Below are 22,800 nucleotides of genomic sequence, written 5' to 3' on the forward strand. Positions count from 1 at the left end.
AATTCGAGTTTACATTATTTTCGTAAGGCTTTGCATAGGGCTCTCGTAGATAACAAGTAATTTCTCAAGTTTTAATAATCACAATACTAATGATGATCAAAAAAATTTACCACTATGTTTAAGTTAATGGGATCTAGTCTGATTTGTTTTCGAAAGTTTTCTTCGTCCTATGCAAAATAATTGGAAAACGTGATGATGTCCGTAGGTACTTGTAGTTTTTCTATATGCATATTATTTCTGTCCTTTGTACATAGCTCGAGCAAATAGAACAAAATATTGAAAGCCAAGCGATGTCAGAGCAAAGCCTTAGCTACAAATAACTACTTAACATCGTTTATGAATATTACATGCCACTCAATTTCAGCAGGCGCGTCTTAATCAAAACATTAACGCTATTAGCTGTAATATTAATTCTCTTTGTTACAACCAACCCGTTTCTACTTTAGTTGAATATTCATATTAGTGGGGACTCAAGGAGGACATTTTCCAAATGTCCCCGTCTCCCCCGGCCCTGTAAAATCAATTAATAGAGTCGCGCTTCGTTACACAATCCTAAGTTGACCCCTGTTGTACATAATGGAATTGGGCTGCAAGGAGAATCATTGATACTCCCCACTTTGTACACAGAAAAGATTTTCTTGCGGAGCTTTAAATTTAAAGTAAGGGTTGTTTTAAATAAAATTGTGGTTTTCGTTACTTTGTGTCTGTCGTAATTTGAATTGTAATTGATGTCATCTGTGAGTGATCTTTGTTTTCAATAAGCCAATACGGTCTTTAGAAATCGGACAAGCCTGGTCTAATCTCACACGTAGTTAACGTTTACAGTAGTTTCATAAAAATAATTGTCTGTTATGTGAGTATTCACTTTACTTACAGATAAATGCAAAGTACATGAATATAAATCATTGTAGTAGTTTATGAAATCAAAGCTATATATTTATTGTTTTCAATACCTATAAAATGCATAGTAAATACCGATGGCTTGTACAAACAAGTAGGCGACACTAACGCTTTTAGTGTCGCGGCTGATCATCAATTATTAGCGCCTGTAATGAACGCAAATCCTTTGATTCCATTGAACGAGTGCCAGAGGGAATTTGTGAGCCGTTGTGCAAGGTATAAGCGGAGCGGTCGCGGTTTTGGCTGTCAACAAAGAAGTGCAAGAAAGAAGTTAACAATAGCAATGTTTAAGATATCCTAATTACGCTTAGGTACTTACATACAGTAGGAATTAAGCCAAGTCAAGTAACCTGTAGGACGGGTTAAGCTAAACTTTACACTTTACACAAAAACTATTTAAATCCGACTCCTCATTTTGATTGAGTTTTAGTTACACTTCAATAACAAAATACAAAATTAAGTGTGTCCCCATAAATTTCAAACTTTACAAAATCTCACAAAATATACTTACTCTTAAACACAGGTACTCAGTTTCATCCGGGTAGACTGGAAGCCTATACCAACATACTTGAGAAAAAGCTAGACAGATGATGACAAAATCGCTGCTACTATCCTCGCTTCAGCTTATACCTTACCCCGTCCATCGTCGCGGTACATCAAGTATGCACTGAGGGAATGTGGGAGCGCCGTGACACCTCGGCCCAGCGTTCATTTCATTGTCTCTGACTACCCGCCCCGCGCCACCTAGCGCTCAATTCTATAAACAACATCATGCTATGCGTTTTAGTTTATATTTAATTGCTGAATACATATTATATGGTAGGCTGTGTGTTTGTGTCACTCTGAAATTTTGCCGGGTATGTAAATGTTTCAGGCCCGTTTTCATCGCCACCATAAACGCTAGTTTTTCTTTAAACATCTGATCACTTTAAAAATTGAATATTTATTTTTAACAGTTAAGAGTAAATGAGGTGTACTTATGTTGTCGTCGAACTTGGGGCATAGTTGTAGACACCAAATGGGAATCAAGATTATTGATGTCATCTGGGTAAATACATTTTTATACATATGATTTTGGTCGGCATGGAAATTGAGCCCTACACTATACTATTCCAATACCTAGGCACTAGGTTTAGTGGTCGTCTACTAGGTATCTGTATACACTTGTTAACTATCAGAGTAACACCTTTGTGCGCTCATCGTAAATTCTTTGTTAGCGGAGGTATAGGGACTCTGCGATGACGTCCACGTTTGTCAAAAGTGCACTTTGATCGACTGTTATTTTACCAACTTTGAAGTATTACAAATACCTACTTCAAATCTTCAAAGTATGTTGGTATCTTATATTTTTCATCCACTAATTGATGTCTGCCGCAAAGTGTAGCAATAAAATTAATTTTACTAATGATTATTTATTAGTATCGCAGAAATATTCGACAAATAGCCAATTAGAATAATTCAGTTTACAAGTTGTATGTATCGTATGTTCGAAGGCGTCGCGTCTCCCGCCCGCCCGGTGTCGCTCGACTGCCCACAAATCTCGTTTGCGAGATCAAAGCCCATCCTCTGACATCGATATGCACACACTTTCAACGTAAAACTTATTTAAATAAAACATTTTATTTATCTTCACATACGAACACTCAAAAAGGATCATTTTTTAACTAAATAGAACATGTTTTTTGATTAAATTGCACGAGTCCTGCTATTTTGCACAGCGGCAAAATGTAATATGCAATTTATTTTATTGATAGTGTCTGTGTACTAAAAATAAATATTAGATGCTTCTATATCTGTTACCGGTTAATTGAAACATAAATAAACAGTGTATTTTATGCGTTAGATTCTATGACAGCTCAATATTTCACATGGTTTTAGGTTGGTTCACATGAGATGAAAGACTACATGCTAATTAATGCGTTGACACCTTTAACAAAATTGACTATACAGCACTGTTCAGACTGATCTCATAATCATCATATGTCATCTGTACAATTACTACTTAGTAATGCATATCTAAATAATTGGCTATTTAACATCCAGTCAACAATACGAAATAAACGTCCACTACTAGACTACCTACTGCCTTCCCCAAGCTGAGGGGATCTTTCCATACTCACCGCCCTGGATATACGAATTGGTGAGCACAGTGTGCGGGTTGGCAGAGCCTCGACCGTTATTCAGCAGGGCCGCATCACAGGAATGTGAAGCTGGCAATCGGTGCAGGTCGATGTTAAATTGCCCCCTTACACCCTTCTCCAAGAAAGAAGACTATAGGTACTTAATTCCTGTTTACTACAACGAAGTATACTAATAATACTTTCTTTTGTTACAGTACGGGCGCATTCCGCACGTCCCCCGGCGGCGCGGGCGAGCCGCCGCCGGCGCCGCCGCCGCCGCTGTTCCTGCCGCCGCATCTGTCGCATCTGTCGCAACACCTCAACCATTTGTCGCAGCCTTTCTTCCCGCTTAAAGGTGAAGTATTTTTTAAAGTGTTAAGTAGGTTTCACACGATTGAGGAAGGCCTTCTGTACCTAGAATATCCAGTAGATACAAATGGACAGGCAAAGAGATTGCTTTTAAGTTTTTATTCCCCAAAAGAACTCATAGGTAAGGTACATTGCTGTCTAATAACAGTTAAATAGCAGAATTAGAAATTACAACCGTTTTTGTTCGGTAAGCATGTCTGTATCGCTGATAAGATAGCTACAATTTCTTTTTACATTTATTCATTAACCTGTGAAGTTATATTAAGTTTTTGCATCCTGGAGTACCTAAAAAATAAAGGGTTGTACCTCCAAATGAATCCTTATTCATCTCTCAAAGCAGTTACCAACATATCAAACTCCAACTAAAGCAAAAAACCTCCATGTCTAATCCACTCTTCCTTTCTAGGTTGGGGCGCCCCCTGCCCTTGCTGCCCCAAAGAAGAAGCGCGCTCCTCCAGCGTGGCCGAGCTCAGGCGCAAGGCTCACGAGCACTCCGCCGCACTGCTGCACCAGCTCGCGAGCTTCCAGTCCCGAGCGCTCTTACCGTTGCCTCTGCCGCTGCCATTGCCGCCACTGCCGTTGCTGCCCCATGACGGCCAGCAACCACAAAGCCACGAGCCCCCGAAGCATCAGGAGTGAAGTTTCAGTGGCTTCTTGTATAGTTGAGTGCTCCTGCCGTTGCCACTACTGCCGTTGCTGCCCCATGACGACCAACAAACACAAAACCATGAACCCCCTAAACATCAGGAGTGAAGTTTCAGTGGCTTCTTGTATGGTCGAGCGCTCCTGCCGTTGCCTCTGCCGCTGCCGTTGCCGCCGCTGCCGTTACTGCCCCATGACGCCCAACAACCACAAAGCCATGAGCCCCCCAAACATCAGGAGTGAAGCTATAAAGCTATAAAATAATGCATGCAATAATTTATGGTGATGGTAATTCCACTATATGAGAAATCTTTGCAACTATTATATTACCTAAACACCAGGAGTACCTAAAGATTCAGTGGCTTCTTGCATGGTGATCGTAACGTAACAGTTAAATTCTCGCGACCCCAACTGTCGGTGAAGCTTTATTGTAATTTCACGGTAAATAAATTTCTTGCATAAACATTACCTGTGTATAAATAAGGACATAGATTACCATTGATGGTGTCTTTCTCACGTCATCATCATCATCATCATCAGCCTATCGCAGTCCACTGCTGGACATAGGCCTCTCCAAGTGCACGCTACTGAGGTCTTTCTCACTTGATTTTGGCAAAACAACAGTTTTCGTTTGAAATAGAGAGTCAAAAATCGTTAGTAGTTTCAAGATACCAGTGTAAAGACAGAAATATATTTTAAGAATGTTTTTTAGGGTTCCGTAGCCAAAATGGCAAAAACGGAACCCTTATAGTTTCGTCATGTCCGTCTGTCCGTCTGTCCGTCTGTCCGTCTGTCACAGCCGATTTACTCGGAAACTATAAGTACTACAGTGATGAAATTTGATGGGAATATGTGTTGTATGAACCGCTACAAAAATATGACACTAGATAGTAAAAAAAAGAATTGGGGGTGGGGCCCCCCATACATGTAACTGAGGGATGAAATTTTTTTTTTCGATGTACATACCCGTGTGGGGTATCAATGGAAAGGTCTTTTAAAATGATATAAAGTTTTCTAAAAAACATTTTTCTTAAAGTGAACGGTTTTTGAGATATCAGCTCTCAAAGTCGTAAAAAGTATGTCCCCCCCCTCTATTTTTATAACTACGGGGTATAAAATTCTAAAAAAAATAGAGGTGATGCATGCTAATTAACTCTTTCAACGATTTTTGGTTTGATCAAAGTATCTCTTATAGTTTTTGAGATAGGTTGATTTAACTGTAATTTACGGAACCCTTCGTGCACGAGTCCGACTCGCACTTGGCCGGTTTTTTTGTTGTTATTTTTATTTCGTGAATTCATGTGCCATAATAATATATAACTATACGTTGTACCTATACCTACTGGTGAAAACAGCAGTATTATTGATAAAACCATTAGATATTCACGTGCCAATGATATGTGCCATACATTATATCAACAATTTAATTGTGTATGTAGCAGTAAGCATATTATGTAACCACATAAAGAAAAAATATTGATTTTATTTTCATGTTTTTTTTTCGAAAGAGTTTTTTATGTGCCAAAATGTGAAAAATATGTATCATTTCAGTTATAATTTTATGAAAAAAAGTTTATTAAAAATATATTTTATTTTGTAAATAAATTAACCTACATCGCCGCTACAGTATTCGACCAACTGTTGTGAATATTTTGTTCCGTTACTATATTAGTGTTAAGAAAATTGTAAATAAATATAATAATTATTATTTAGATAATAACATTTGGATGTTCGTACGTAGTTCACAGATTGTATATAGCTAACACAGTTTACATAGTTTAGTTAAGTATACATAAGAACACAAATAAATGAAAAACTTTCAATAAGTATTAAGCTATGCATAGTAAAATATCTATATATCACACATTTTCCTGTATAGTTTTTGGTCATAGTATTCTGTATCTACTGATTTAAATAGATCTCGAAATAAAAATGTTTAATTGATGTTTTGGAAAAACTTAAAGAAATGTGTCTATTATGAGCAGCTATAATTTTCAAAAAATCTCTGAGAAAAATAAATCATAATTTGTAAATAGCAATTTCAGTATTAAATACTTTAATTTCAATCTCGTATAAAAATGTTTTCACTGATACAAAATTATGCATTTCCTCAAATTATATTGACACATTCCATTCTCCTATTCTCTCTATGTTCACTTAGACCATTTAACTATATGGACAAACTTTTATACTCTTGACTTTGGTTTTATGCCTTTATCTTGAAATTCGCTTTGTATATAATTATACCAGACATTTCTGGTTTTCCATTAATTGGGCCTGATTTTATAGAATTTCAATGTCAAAGCTATTCCAAAATTCTTTTAAATATTTCTCATATACGGAACAAACCAAAATCATCATTACTTCTGAAGTTAAATGGTCTAAGCACATACCACATAGTACTATAAATACCTACTAAGCTAAGAGGCCCGCGCCATGAGTGTACATAAGGGGAGGTCAACACTGCACTATGCACAAGCATTGGAATTGTCGGCGCGGGCGCACGATATACATATTACTATATACCACTAGACATGTACCATTAGTTGTTTTAATTATTGCGAAATATAATATTACGTAATTATAATTTTTGGTGTTTTTATTTCGGCTCCTATTCTCATGACACAGTTGGGTAATCCACAGTTTTTAACTTCTGGATATATCTATCTGCGTTAAATTTTGATCGTTTTAAGCCCGTGGAGGGTCGAACCGGACTATGAAACACTACCGATTTGTGAAGAAAAAATAATTAAAATAAATACTTTTTAGTCCACGTGGACTCGCAAAAATTGCCAATCCTAGACAAAACCACGCCCACAATTTGATCTAACAGACTAACTTTTTTTGTGGTGGGAAATAGTCAGATGACGGTTGCATGTAGCGTGAGGAAGTATCAGATTTAGGTACTAACCAAAACTTGTCTTTGTTCCTTCTGAAGTCCTTTCTGTAGGTCATAGTAGCACATTCGAACACTCCTGCAATACAAAATACCAGAGTGCCTAAAAGTACATAAAACCAAAATTACTTGGCAACTAACGTATAGTTGCGAAGCATTTGTTTAGTGGGAAAGAACCATTGTAAACTTAGGATTCAATATTTATTGATACAATTTTATCACACCGCGAATTATTTTATAAAGCTAGTTTCGGGAAAATCCGTATCCGAGTAAAAAGTAGCCACTAAGACGACCCACTGACCATTGTCCTTTCTCAGGGCATACCAAATTACATTTACATTACTTCAGCAATTTGGTGTGCAAGCGCAACAAACAGACAGGATTACTTTTAATTCATAATGCTTGGATGGATATCATTATTTTAGTTCATTAGAATATGAACTTATTGACCACGGGCAGACGCATACGCATAGTCTAACGTAAGTATTTTGCCATAGTTTACGTGATACAGAATCAAGTATTTATGAAATCTTAAATCATTATTGTGTGAACTTTAATATCCAATGTTAATATTCAAAAACAGTTTTTAATTTAAAAATAATATTATATTGAACTTAAACGTTAATACCTAAGGCTGCCTGCCCACGACAGATTTTTTATAATACTATTTAGACCTTATTATCTGACCAGATAATCGAGCCGATTTTTATTTGGAGGATACTCTAACAAATTTTTCGTAGGTGTGTTGCACTGTTGCTATCAATGTGTTTCATTTTTCTATTAAATAAAATCGGTTACTATTGGTAGTGCCATGGGTAACAAACGGTGTTCGGAGGAGTATTGAACACTCATTTGAAAGACTGTCTCTAGTTTTTGGTTCCCATTTATTTGGCTAATATATGAAAAGATAGAAGTCTAGAAGATAGAAGTCTAGAAGCTAGAAGTCATGAACAAATGGGTATTATAATAATAAATCATTTATTTGCTTTTTAAACATGGTATTTTTGGTGTTACATTACATATAAAGGTACAAGCATGTTTAGCTATGTTATAGCATGCAAAAATTTCTAACTTAAAACTAACTCTATCATATAAATAAGCTATCTGAGATCAAAATTTCTTTCAAGAAATTCACTAACACTATAAAAGCTACATTTGACTAGCCATTCATGTAGTTGTGTCTTCAGAGCTCTTACATTTAATAATTTTAGAAGTCTGTATGTATCTGACCGACCACGGGACTACAGAGTCCCGGATTTTTGGAAGGCGAACGTGGGGCCGAAGCCAACACGCTGAAGCCCTTTTGAGACAACTTTAATGAAATGGCGACACAAAACCGACGATTATCCCCGTATACACTATAGAAATGTACCCAAGGACAATCCCCGGTTCTGTGCTAAACTATTGCTAACTATGGATGAAAACTACTTGGGCTATTGTGATGGGATGCTAATGGACTAGGAATGGGGAAACTACGGGAACTATGGCACCTGCCGATGACAATGTATTAAATACATGTTAAATTGGCAGGTGGAGACTCGCCAACTCACTTACTGGGCCCCCGGGAATCAGTCACTGAAAAGCAACAAGAGGGCAACAGGGACATGAGCGGCTGAGAAGGGTGAGGATACCTCGGCGGACTTTAAACGCAGATCACGCGCTCCCTGTGGGTCCAGCATCACCGGCCCACTCGCCACTTACCACGAGGCACCTACCCTCCGAGCAGGACTGACCTTGCTCTAGCGACTCCACTCTGACCGGCCGATGAAGGCAAGCCAAGAGGCGGGAGACCTATCCCCCGTCATGCTTCACTCCGGCAGGCCGGAGATGGGGGACAGTATACTCTCCCTGGAGCACTCGGATATATAGCCCCGCGGGGTCGCTACTCCCCGTCATCCGCCTCAGATGCCCTGCGGGGCTCTGTATGTATTATTATTAGGATTTATTAGGTCTGTAGGTATTATTAGTTGTCCGGAAGAAAAGAAAAACAATAAATTGATTCACAATCGTTTATTTCGATTTCACAAAAGTTTTAATAACTTATCTATCGCAACTTAGCTTACATTTACAAATTACTGACACTATTTACAATAACCGTTGTTTGTTGTTAAGCTTTACATTACAGTACTTTTGTGAAAAAGTGTAAAAAAGGGTTTATTGACACTAAAAATACAAAATACATACATATAGCTTGCTTAAAGTGTCTACAATCCACGAGTATTCTTTTGTAAATGCTTTCAAAACACAAGGTACACACATTAATATCCCCAACTTGTAAGATTACCCATATTTTAATACTCGCCAACAATTTCACATTGTACTCGAAACTTTTGTACTTACTCATTGTATTTGACAACGTAAGAGTTACAAGAATCATAAATTACGTTTCTTGATGTATTTATGAAGAAAGTTTTTAATAAAATGCCTTCCATGGCGGCTGTTAAAGAGTTTATTAATATCTGCTAAGTGCGGTACGATGGTGATGAGATATGGCGATGTGAAGTTTGTTTGTTCAAAAGTTTTTGATTTAAACGTAATTGTATGTCAGCGAAATGCCTGCTGTATTTGTCTGTCGGTGAATGAGGTAATAAATATAAATCGTATACAATTTATGTTTAAAGTTAATATCTCAGGTGATGTACAGATAAGTTACAAATTACAAGTCATAAGACACGGCACAAGTTAATAAAAGCAGTTTCGATTATTTTAATTGCAAAGACAAAATGTAAAAAAGATTTCAAGTACATACATATTTTTAACATATTTTATACACTTGAGGACATTCAGTAGAATTTCAAGTGACGACCCAACCATGGCCATTCATTGCCACGCTCAAATCTATAAAACTTTTGAGTTGTTCAGTTAACGATATTACATAGTTACATCATACACATTTGACATGATCACTGAAGTTGCTAATTTGATAATATTAAACCTGCTAAATGTCCTAACGTTAAAGTATATCTTTCACACGTACATTCCTTCGCACTGCATTGTTGAACCCTTCCTGATAGTGGTAGAACACGCTGCTCGATGAGATCACGTCGGCAACAGGGTCTGTTGACAAAATATGAGTTAATTCAGTTTAATTGCATCCATAACTTAAGTCTATCAATGAGTTTTCCTGGGTGTAATAGACTGTGTGTGATATAAAATAGAAATTTATATTTTGTTTTTGACAGAAAGGAAAATAGGAATTAGAAGCTACAATATTAATTTTAATGATTCCGATATTTACTCTGATGCAAACAAAAGTATTAATTATTTGTAGAACCTATTTAATTTTTAGGGTAAAAAACGGGACCCTATTGTTTTCACTCCTCTGTCTGTCCGTCCGTCTGTCACCAGGCTGTATCTCATGAACCGTGATAGTTAGAGAGTTGAAATTTTCAGAGATGATGAATTTCGGTTGCCGCTATAACAAAAAATACTGAAAACTAGAATAAAATAAATATTTCAGGGGGCTCCCATACAAAAACGTGTTTTTTTTTGTGATAATGGCACGGAACCCTTCGTGCACGATTCCGACTCGCACTTGGCCGGTTTTTTTTAATTAAGTTGTACCTGTAAGTACAATGTCATGAACTGCAAATCACAAAAATGAACATAATATTTTTTTAGCGTCGTCAAATACATCACAACATTAATTTTCAAATACACACACACACACATTGTTAACGAATCACCAAAATCCTGTTCCTACAGAGTATATAGGTATCTATATATCGTGCACAATTAACTCAACTTACTTATAGCTAGTATATAACCTGCGGGGGTAGTAATACTTAGCTAGTACGTATACCGCGGGGCGGTCGCCACAATGGCGGTATTTGCCGCTGTTAATTACGTCGCGACGCCGCCCACACATAATATACTTGTATTGTAAAGATTCATTTACTTAGGTATTGTTTTGTTTTATAATGTGTAGGTATTTGCTGTTTCTAATTAGTGTGTCTAGACGTGGCTTCATTTATTATTTCCTGAATAGAAGCTTAGGTAGTTATAATTGAATGTTAGACGAAGATGTTTTGACCATCTTATATGATAGTTAAACGCATGGTCTTCAATTATGACGTTCAAAAAGCAGGAAATTATAGGTATAATTGCTTAACCTTGCACCAAAAGAGTGTTAGTACGGGATTCTTAATTTAAAATAATTTAAAAAAATACAAAACTTACATAAGACAGAACCATTTTAATTTTCAAACATTTCTCTTTTGCTAGTGAAAAATGTATGATTCAATTGTCGTCAGACACATCAAAATACATTAGATACATTAAATATCTACCTTTTCTGACCGAAAAGTCATTATAATAACTACAATAATATTACAATGTTTTCTTATTACAAAAATCTAAAGCAAACAGCTCAGCTATTAAATTCTCGAACTAATAACGAGTTAGTGAACAGTGCTAGACAATGTTACAGTTAATAATTGGGTTCAAATCAAACAGTGGGGAGTCGATTTCGTGGCTCGCCGGGCACACACCGACAATTGCTTTATACAGAGTCTCATTATAACTTCGTATTGTTGCGTACAGACAGACGGTGATTTAGATACATATTATATTAGATATGTTTTTTTAAAAGACTGTTTTTATGTTTTAATTAGAACAAAAAAAGGATTTTAGGAACATGATCGATAGTTTTTGTTTTAAGTCGTTTTCGAAAGCTTTCAACGCACTTATTAACAGTTTTATTGATTTTCAAAATTCTAATTATCAAGAGGACCTACTTTTAAACACGTCTTAGTTATATGCAACTAGAGGTACGAAGGACAAAAACATCTTTAAAAGGTAGAAATCCCTAATACATACTGAACAATAAGAATAATAAAGGCAAACAATAGAAATCCTTAAACATTTCAAGATTAAAATTTAAAACGTTTACACTGCATCAATAAATTGTAGCAAGTCGTAGCGCGTAGCAGATCTCGTAGCAGCTACGACGTAGGCAATGCAGCGCTTGCAATGAATTAAATACGAACATAGCTTAGGGTAGGTTCATATCTGACGGAACATACGTCGCGTATTTTTGGTCGCGTAACGCCAAAACAGACAAATATACGATAAAACATTCAATCATTCACACCTAACCGATGATGCGTTAGTACGTCAATCATACATTTACGATACGCTCGACGCATTTTCCGTCAGATATGAACCGACCCTTAAGCGAGTTTCTTTTTAATACTATGAGGATATTAAACCATAATAAAATAGTAACAGATCTTTTTTCGGTTTAAAATAGATATTTCCCTAGAAGAAATAAAAAGTATACTGTTACACATACATTAACATTTACACAGATGTTGTTAAAAAGCCTTTGTGGACAATATATCTTCAGTATTTAACATAAGTCCGATACTGAATCCGATAAATGTAACTCCAAAAACCAAATATTGTTTTAAAAACATTGAATTCTAACAATCATTTAATTTTAATTCTTCCATGACCTTAGGCCAAGCTAGACTTCAATAAATATTATATTAACCTTAAATAACTCAACAAAAATCAGTTTGAACAATCATGAATCCAGACACTAACACCGAAGCATCCATTTCTAAAATAAAATATTAATTCAAAATTTGAATAATACAAAATCAAATTGTCCAACGGTACAGACAGATATAGAAACAATAAGAGTACTGAGCACACTGAAGACTAAATAGTCGGCTGACAGTTGACCTATAGTTGGTGCAAACTTATTTTAAACAAAATACTGTTTTGTCATTTTATTCTCATATTTTTTGTTTACGATTCTACATAATCTTTGCAAGCTATTGTTGTATGTATCATACAATACATACTATAAAACTGTAATACCTACCATGTATTTAAAAAAAGTGTATCTGGAATTTCTTGTTCCTTCTTTTCCATAGGAAGCCAGTTTTGGAATGGGCAACAAGATTCAAACTTATTTATACTTTTGACATTCTTATGTGTTTGAAAACGCCTAAACGACATTAAATAATATGACTTTGATTTTGACCAATCAATGTTTTCAGTCGATATCACAGCGCTAAAATACCTGATCATTGTAATTCATACTGTTTTATGAGCCCATACTAACTATCGGCGGACTAACGGTTTGCCGTTTGCTGCTCCTGTAATATAGCTTTAGGGAGTTCTCCTGTGAATTTCAGCTCAATCCCATTATAAATCTCGTTGAGATTATTAAACAGTCACCTTAACGAGAATTGTGACGGCGGAGGGAGGAGGGGGTGAGAAGAGGCGAGGGGTAGGCGGGGGGGTTCCATTTTAGGATGAATACACAATGGTAGGAACGTCTTTTGATTGAGAATAAGTGATAGGTCTAGTTTTAGAATTTATTCTTGAGAATTGGAACGTGTCTGAAACAGAACAAAACTAATAAATTGTATGGTTTATATCGTTTAGCGGATTGTCTAATTATAATCATTCAGAATCTTTAAGGCACTCCGTCATTCAAGTGTTTATAGTCTCAAATTCTTTAATAAAATAAAGACACATCATAATCTTAATTGATGACTCAAATCGGTAATTATGATTTAGAAAAATAAACATTTCATTAACAGGTACAATCAAATAATAAAACAAAACTTACGAAACCCCAGCCTTACCCAACTAAAACGAACCACAAAATCTATTAAATCGTCCAACATTACAATATTATCCAATATGACAATAGCACAATGTCAGACAATCGGCTAAGCGCCAGTTATTACATTCAGCGGTTCAGGTGTTCTCTGTTCCGATGTCAGACAAACGATTATTAACAACCCTTTGAAATACTAACTATTGAATTACATCGACTAAAATTTAAAACCATCCCAGCATGGTATCTATATTTGAATATAGACACCAGCAATTTTTTTTCTTTATTCAAGGTATCCGAAAAAACAGTCTTACTTATTCTACTTTTAGTCTTACTGTGCTTACTACTGAAAATATGTTGCCTTTTTCACAAAGAACACAAAATAAATTAGAATGCTATATACCCCAGCCTTACCCAACTACACTATTGAGATAAAACAGACCTCAAAATCTATTAAAACAATATTATCCAATATGACAACTGCACAATGTCAGACAATCGGCTAAGCGCCAGTTATTACATTCAGCGGTTCAGGTGTTCTCTGTTCCGATGTCAGACAAACGATTATTAACAACCCTTTGAGCAGAACGCGCCGCGTAATTGAAAATAATAGAGGTACCGATTACTGGAACGTTATGCAATAATGTAGAAATGGTACTAATGCGAGTGTTGGCGAGTTTTGAGGCTGTCTATTTGCTGGATTAAAAAGTTTTCGGTGTTATGTTGTGGAGGCGGTTTGGTAAAAGTAATTTAATGTGGTAATTAATCGTGAAAAATACGTTTTTCTTTTCGTCTTATTGCGGTATCATCGGATAGGTAAGAGAAGGCTTACGAGTATACTTAGCATGCACTCAGCAACTATAGCAACAAATATGACACTTGAACTACAGATTCAGTAAAAAGGTATCAACTTCTCCATTAGTCAATACTATTTACATGTAGAATAATGTACATTGTTGACAGCAAACAAATGGAATGTATTTTTGCTACATGTATATTCAAAGAATTAAAACGGATCTTACCGTTTCGTTGCACTTGCGATAGAGGAACTATTCGGCCGAAGAAGTCCTTATGTACCTGCAACAAACACAATTTAATTAGACAACAAGTCACTTAACTAGGAAGCTAGACATACTTTTTCATTTTGCATCTTTAAACTAAAAGTATGTCGTAGTAAGTGATCCCGTCATCTCGCCATATCTACTTTTGCTTTCATATTTATTATTTATCCTGTCAACAACCATAATAAGAAACAGTAGTTACTAGAAGACAAGTAAAAAAAACAGTTCCCACAAAGACACACTAACGACACTTATCTCACTCACACACACACACCCATAGACATACACACACACATACACACGTCATCTTACACCTTTGTGTCGGCGTTAACAGTCGTCATTACGGGTGTTACTCTTCAAGGTACAATTAAAAAAATAAAACCGCATTTTGTTGCACCAACTCCAATTAGTGACAACACTTTAAAATGTGACGTTGAAGGAATTTAGGCTTTATTTTGTAATTCAGAAGATTCAAATTTGTTTGTTACAGAGAATCACATGATTACTTTTTCTAGGCTTATGTACACACATTGAAAAGATAAATAAAAATTATAATTTAGCTGATTTATAGTTAGCGAATTCTTTATAAATTCAATGAAATTAAATCATCTGAAAATAAAATACAATACATGATCTAAATGGGACACCCTATTATTTTAATTTATTCAAAGTTAAATGATTTTTATTTAAATGGGCCTTGGCTCTTATGAAATGTCGCATTAGTTCCAAAAAGTTGGTCTCATGGAGAAGAGCCGGCAAGAAACTCCATGGATCCTTTTTAATGATATTGCTTAGAAAACGATGTTAGGTGTATAAAACTACTACTTTGCTCTATAAAACTGCTTAATTTACATAATTTTAAAAGTAACTCTAACAAAAGAAAGCTAAAATACTGCATTTCCTTAAACAATCCTAGCATACTATTTGCGTCATACAAGTCAGTAATGACGTATCGTAGCCGTCTCGCCGCAGCCTCGTTACCGCTCACGTAAGCACTCGTGACTCTAACGCGAAAACTGACGACACGATATAATGACTTTTGACGCAAAACGCAGTTTTTGAGCGTAGACTTGACTACGTAGTTCGTAGCGCTACGAGATTTCGTAGTCTTGGCGTAGCATAGTGTATCTTATACCCGTGAAACTTAATTCATATGAATAACAATCTATTGGAATCATTTCATTTCATCATAAATAAGCTTGTATTAATATGTATACTGTATTGAATAAAATCCAATCTTAAAATAAACTGACTTCAATAATCTGCCTAAAACCTTATCCCCTGACAATACTATGCTGAAAACCACATCAAAATCGATTCAGCCAAACGTGTGATAATCGCGCACAGACAAACAAACAGTTCCAACTGAAAACCTCCTTTTTAAAGTCGGTTAAAAATAACCAAAAAATCAACAAATATACATTTCATAAAAATCACAAAATAAATACAAATAATATTTAGATGCGTAAAGTGCAGAGTTAGAAAAGGTATCAACAACAAACTGGCAATAGGAAACCAATTACTAGTTTGTTACGGAGTCATATTGTGGTACTATCGACAATACCACCAGATGCGGCCGCTGTCGCGAGGGAGTTCAAGTCATAAGCGAGAGCGGGTAACTAACATGTATAAGAGTTTTTTTTCTTCGATTAGAGGAGTATTTACATAGTTTGGTGTCTTTGGATTTATTGGAAATGTCTGCAAATTGTAGAGTGAAAAATCACGGTCTCATGGTGACATTGATAGCCGTGCTTAAGGGCTATGTTCATTGAGCACATAAACGTCGGTTTCCTTAACATAACTGTTTACTACGAAGGACTACGTTTCATTTTCTAAGTAACAGTTTCTCAATGAAAAAAACCGACGTTTATTTTATCCTTAAAAGTGTACCTGAACCGAAGGTTTTAACCATTTTTAACTTAAAACTTTAACTGACATCGTTCCCAGATTTAATGCAAAAACCACTGTCCGTTGCTCAAAGTCTTGAAACTTGAAAAAGTTCTAATCTCACAAAATCACCTTTTGATTCAGCTACCTCTTACAAATTACACCACCCCCTAACTTCGTTCGCTCGCAATATTTCCGATTACGCGGCCGCCTCGGTCGCGGTAAATCTCGCGACACCAACACATAAACACAATTTCGCACTCATAAAAGTTACTGGAACTCCTTATAGAAACACCTTATGGGTTCTCTATGGTACGGCGTATATTGTCAATAACTGAAAGACTATTGGGCTGATCACTTGATATCGTTTTGATGGGGGATTTTCTTGCTATGGGGGCTTTTCGGGGATGTTGTAGGGGAAATTGTTATGGTGTTAGGGGCTATATAGATTCTTAAGTATTAAATTTTGTTAGGCGTTTAAGAAGTGTGAAATGTTTGCTTTGAGTCATGTTGAAGTCACAGTTACAATTAATTACCTGATCTTATTTACTTCTATGTTTTACCTATACATACCACTCCAACTAACCAAAGTAAATAAAAAACACCTCCAAATCGTATATCCCAACCTCCCGAGAACGACCGCAAAACTAATGTCCGCACGAAACAAATTTAAAAATCCATTCTCCTATCAAATATTTATCGCAAACATGCGATATTTCACGTTGTAGATAACATTTTTCCGCTCGGCTGCACCCCGTGGGGCGGGCGGGGTGTTTGGAGCGCGGGGGGCGAAGGCCCGGGTATCAATGCTCCGCCCCGCCGCAAACAATACAATCAGAGCCAATCTGCCGCGCAAATAGGAAAATAGAGTGCGCGCCAACACAGGGACGCCTCGGGCTGACATCGCTGGCCTGACGCTGAAGAACAAGTGGGACAGATGAATGGAATCATAGAGCGTGGAGTTGATTGAGGGGTGATCATGTCGTTGATTAAACAATTTTGGACAAAAATTAGGGGGTGATGAGCGGAAAATGTGTCAAGATGTTAACCAGTAGCCGCTTAGCAAGATAGAGGAATGTTGATAAACTGACACTTCAATGTTAAGCTTCAAGGAGCCTTATAATGGTAAAGCTGAAGAAGTTCATCATCATCATCCTCTTAACCCAATCTCATGATTGGGTAAGGACAGCGCAGCAAGACTTTTTCTATAGAAGTCGTTGTCGTTAACCGAAAAAATCAAAACACCATTTTTAGAATATCTACTTATTGCCGTCTTCTGGTAAGCTAAGCTTACACTGCTAAGTGTGCGTCACCACGGCCCTTGTACTCCCTTCCGCTGAACTCAGAACGGGAGTAGTCGTTTGATGAGATCCAAAATGCGTACTTCCACTAGCGCCAATAATTTCAGGTAGTACTCACCCATGTATCATCCAAAGTTTAAACGTCCAAATTCACATAAACTAAAAATGTTTACAAAACCCATTCAACTCCGTCCCTGCCCGTTTCCTTAAGCAGTGATCGCGTCGTCTCCACTCGGATTCGTCTCGGAATCCGCGCAATTTTCCGCCGGTCATTTCTCATTGTTTCTCGACCCCCTCCGTCGATAGTTATTTGTTCTGTATCGTAAATAGAGCGCGGATAACCGGGAGTTTGTGTTTACGACTTGCTTGTAGATAGAAAAGAGTTTCTAAAGGTTTATAACGTGATTGCTTAGGTTGCTGTGATAGTTTCGTTGTTTTGGGTTTGATTTGATTAGTTGATTTGGATTGTAGATAATTGGGTGGAGTAAATAATGTAATTGCTGTAAATGAAATGGATATGTATCTAATTTCGTAAAAGGGTAAATATAAAGGAAATTCAAAATAAGTGTTTATGAATAAGGCTTTTCGACATATTGAACATCACACCGCATGGGATGGGAATAGACATCACTTATCATTAAACATATTATCAGAATATATCACGGCACGCAAGATAATTATCGAAGATGCAGAACATCAAAGAATTGCATCGCTTTTGGAATTATTTTACCCAATTAAACATAGTGATGATGATGATGTCCTCCTAGCCGATTATCGGCTACGGCGGCTGTTCTCATGTAAGGAGATTAGCCAACTGCGCAGGACATATTATAGTGCACAAGCATTTGCGCAGACACAAGTGCACTCACTATTCCTTCACTCTCATAGCCCGATGGGACGGCAATCCGACACGACCGGAAAGAGATCAGGCGCAGGACCGACATTTACGTGCTCTCCGATGCACGGGTGAATCAATCACCAACTTCCAGGCTTCGGGCTGCTTTGTGAAAGTCTTCTAAAACCCACAAAACGATTTCTGCCCGACTCGGGAATCGAACCCGAGACCTCGTGCTCAGCAGCCACACTTGCGACAACTAGACCAACGAGGCAGTTACAACGAGTAAACATAGTACTACATACAGATACTACATACAGGAGTTAACAATCACCCTTTTATAAATATATTACCTTGTAGCTTATACCTATAATACGCCCTCATCCCAGCAAAATATTTCACGTAACACCTACACACACATACCTACAAGTATACACAAATTGGCCATTTATTTGGTAATGCCGGCCATGAATCGTTGCCCATCTAACGCCAACCTATTGGGTATTTATTTAATGGTCTAGGTATCATGTATACGCATAGACTGCGGTATGTAGCCGCGTAGGTGATCGTATGAATCTATGATTTCTTTACTTAATAGATGAGCTGTTTTATTTTGTAATTGAATAAATAGTTCTCTTTCTTATGTACTTTACTTCTGATATGAAAATCTTACATCTGTATAACTAAATTAGTTGCTGCCAGCGGCTTCTCCCGGGTTGTGCGCCCGGATAAAAAGTAGACTATAGTCTTCTCCCAACTCCCTTCTCTCACCAAAGCCTAAGCCTACAAGAGCAGACAAGGGGCAGGTCAGCCCACCGACCCTCGCGATGAGTTTGGGCACCACGGACCATGTCAAAAGCGCTTTCCTGGAGTACGTTGCAGTTGTAAGGGCCACAAAGGAGGTAAACCTTAGAACTTGCAACAAGATCATGCTGACCTTCCGTCGAGAAAATGAGGGTCTGCTCCGGGTATTGCTCAAGGAAGCAGAGGCGGCGGTGTACGACAACGCCAACTCCCAAGTCATTGCGGGGGAAATGACGGGGTCGTACATGGCTGCCTACAGCGCAAAGAACGGTTTCGTGGCCCTGGACGAAGAAGCAACGGAGCGAACTGGCAAAATAAAATTCCAGACGCCACACGGTGACCCGATAGTGGTTACCGCCAAATGTACCAAAATCATGCTGGAGGATAGTATCCTTGAAATGGCACAGACCGTTTCTGGGACCTCAGATACCTCAGCATCGACGGAACCTTGGGCGGTACCCAATATCAGATGGGTAAATGGGGTGCCGGGGTGCGGCAAAACTACCTGGGTGGTGAAACACTTCGACGAGAGGAGGGACGTCGTAACCACCACGACAACTGAAGCGGCCAAAGATCTAAGAGGAAAGCTTGCGCACCAATTGGGCGATAGGGCGAAGACAAAGGTGCGCACTATGGCCTCAATTTTAGCCAACGGGTTCAAGCCAAATGAGAAATGTCACCGCTTGACGGTAGACGAAGCTCTCATGAACCACTTCGGGGCCATAGTCATGGCAGCAAAGTTGTCTGGTGCAAGCGAGGTGGTCCTCATCGGAGACGTGAATCAGCTACCATATTTGGACAGGGATAACCTTTTTCCATTAAAGTATACCCGTCCATATCTGGTGGCTGGCATCACACAGGAGCTGCTCTGCACCCACCGTAACCCGATGGATGTGGCCTTCGCACTCAGCGAGATATACTCAGGTATATACTCCTCTAAAACGTCGCTGTCTCATGTTCATTCCCTGAGCTTGAAGGGTTTTACGGGAGCGCAAATACCGACCACCGCCCAGAACACCCTATTCTTGGTTCATACGCAAGAAGAGAAATCTTCTCTTATTAGCCAGGGATACGGGTCCGGTGAAGGGTCGCGTACCTTAACCATTCACGAGGCTCAGGGACTGACATACGACAGCGTCGTCATCATAAACACTAAGTCCAGGAAGCTCCAAATTCATGACAGCGTCTCCCACGCGGTAGTGGCAGTGTCGAGACATACGGCTAGCTGCGTCTACTATACAGATGACGCCGACGATGCCACTGGCCGTTTCATAAAGCGAGCGATGGACGCGCCAATAAAAACGGTCGTCGAATACAACCTCAAGACGGCCATGCAACATCGAGACTCCACTGTCATGTTAGCCCTACTAGCACTCGCAAAGTCCCTAGTCGCTAGCGGGAAATGAGACCAATCCCCAATCCGTTCCTGTCCCAAAATCGTGTTTAACTAAGTTGCCAAAGTCCATGAATATAGTGTTAAGTATTGTGTAAGTAATAAAAAAAATTTCTGTATACATATGTATATAAATATTAAAATAAAAACGTAAATACGCGGTGGACTCACATAGTCTTAAGACTAGACATAAGTTTGTGAGGCCAAGACGGCAAAAAATTATAATTAAATAAAAAAATGTAAATAAAAGCGCGGACCCTCATGTCTGCGGTAAGGCTTTATTAAAAAAAAAAAAAAAAAAAAAAAAAAAAAAACATTTTTCCTTCACGTTTCTATTACAAAAGCAGGCCTAATAAAACCACTTACTTTGGAAAACGTTTCCAATAAAACAATGACCGGTCGTAATATATTCTATAAGAAATAAGTGGAGCACACTATATCAGTGTCCTTTGTTCTAACAAAAGCCTATTGACATCGTTACAATAGAGGTTTTAGTTCATTTTATGTAAGTGAAGAGCTAGTGGCCTTGAAATCTTCCTATTCTTTTAAGGCTGAACCTTTGTTATATATCCTACAGTACATATATCACCTACTTACTCCATTTGAGAAAACATAATTGGGCTGTCATAATTTTCAATTATGTTTAACAAAACTTATATTAAATATTAAAAGCTGAAGAGTATGTCTGTTTTAACGCGCTAATTTCAAGCCCTCTGGAAGAGTAGGCAAAATTCTATCAGAGTTAAAGAACTGTAAATATATAAACTTTTTTTCGAAGCTCGACCATCGGTCTAACTTCATAAAGTCAATCATTAACTCCCATGATAGCATGGGTAGAGTATATATGTCGCAGGGATATGATAAAAACGGGGATATGATCAATTCCCTAAGGGACTTGATCAAGTCACGGAGGATGTTAAAATAACAACACGATTTTATCTTTTCCCTAAACAAATCTAGTGAATTGAACAAATCACTAGATTGGTTCAGTGAAATGACAAAAATAATTTTGCTTTGATATTTTAAAGGTTTATTTGGTAAGATATACCTACATAATTATGATAATCAGGTGTATGCAATACAAGGAAATATTGATATAAAAATCACGATTACTCAGAACAATATTTTAATTTTTGAAAGAATCTACAAAAATTTCTTTAAAAAATATTTTAGTTGCGTATGATATGCCTATTTGTAATAATCACTTATTAAAACATGCAGCTGATTTGTGGCATCGTGAATAACATAAAACATTATTTTTCTTACAGGCACATCTATGACACCTACGGCTTGCCTAGTGTTTGCAAGCGCGACCCAAACAAGAACTGACATTTTTTTTGTCATTTCACTGAACCAATTTAGGGATTTGTTCAATTCACTAGATTTGTTTGGAGAAAAGATAAAATCGTGTTGCTATTTTAACATCCTCCGTGATTTGATCAAATCCCTTAGGGAATTGATCATATCCCCGTTTTTATCATATCCCTGCGACATATACACAGTTTGAACCTGTAGCAAAGTACGGAAGATCTGGGAGCCTCTGGCTCTTGGTCTGAACAGAAAGGACAATAAAAACAGTTGTCAGGGCAGCGAATAAATAGCCTTTAAGGACATAAAGTATTCAGGGGAGGTTCCCGTCGTTAGGGGAGTCTCGGCGTTGTATTATACTTTGTTGTTGCAAATCTGTTTGCTTTGTTTTAAGTGACCCGCCCTCTCGCTGTGTGCAAAATTAAGGAACATTCTAGACTTAAACAGCAAATTTATAAAAAAAATGTTTAATTAAAGCGTGATTTCAATATCTGATATATCAAAATTGTCTTATCCAATCATGTTGAGGATTAGGCACAATATAAAATACATAATCGGCAGTGCTAATGTTATGATATGTAATATCTTTATTGCTTCTAATTAAAATCTTATGCCAGTTAAGTAGGCACATTTTTTAATATTCCGATCATGAGGTTTTAATTCAAAGATGTGTTAGTGGCTAGTTTTGTGTTTGGACTTGTGTCCGT

At 37.3% G+C, this 22,800-nt stretch overlaps 2 protein-coding genes across 2 annotated transcripts in view; one reads left to right on the plus strand and one right to left on the minus strand.

Moving 5' to 3' along the window:
• Positions 1-4,496, plus strand: part of LOC124639103 (pituitary homeobox 3) — a 65,655-nt gene extending 61,159 nt beyond the window's left edge. The window contains exons 10-11 of the mRNA XM_047176332.1: positions 3,236-3,375; positions 3,796-4,496. Of these exons, the coding sequence (XP_047032288.1) occupies positions 3,236-3,375; positions 3,796-4,028 (373 nt within the window). The 3' untranslated portion in view covers positions 4,029-4,496. The remainder of the gene's footprint in view (positions 1-3,235; positions 3,376-3,795) is intronic.
• Positions 4,497-8,922: 4,426 nt separating this feature from the next.
• Positions 8,923-22,800, minus strand: part of LOC124638976 (chromosome transmission fidelity protein 18 homolog) — a 36,440-nt gene continuing 22,562 nt past the window's right edge. The window contains exons 15-16 of the mRNA XM_047176159.1: positions 14,527-14,581; positions 8,923-9,984 (exon numbers count right to left, since the gene is read on the minus strand). Of these exons, the coding sequence (XP_047032115.1) occupies positions 9,881-9,984; positions 14,527-14,581 (159 nt within the window). The 3' untranslated portion in view covers positions 8,923-9,880. The remainder of the gene's footprint in view (positions 9,985-14,526; positions 14,582-22,800) is intronic.

The sequence above is a fragment of the Helicoverpa zea genome, chromosome 18 (genome assembly GCF_022581195.2).
Source record: "Helicoverpa zea isolate HzStark_Cry1AcR chromosome 18, ilHelZeax1.1, whole genome shotgun sequence".
Taxonomy (NCBI): domain Eukaryota; kingdom Metazoa; phylum Arthropoda; class Insecta; order Lepidoptera; family Noctuidae; genus Helicoverpa; species Helicoverpa zea.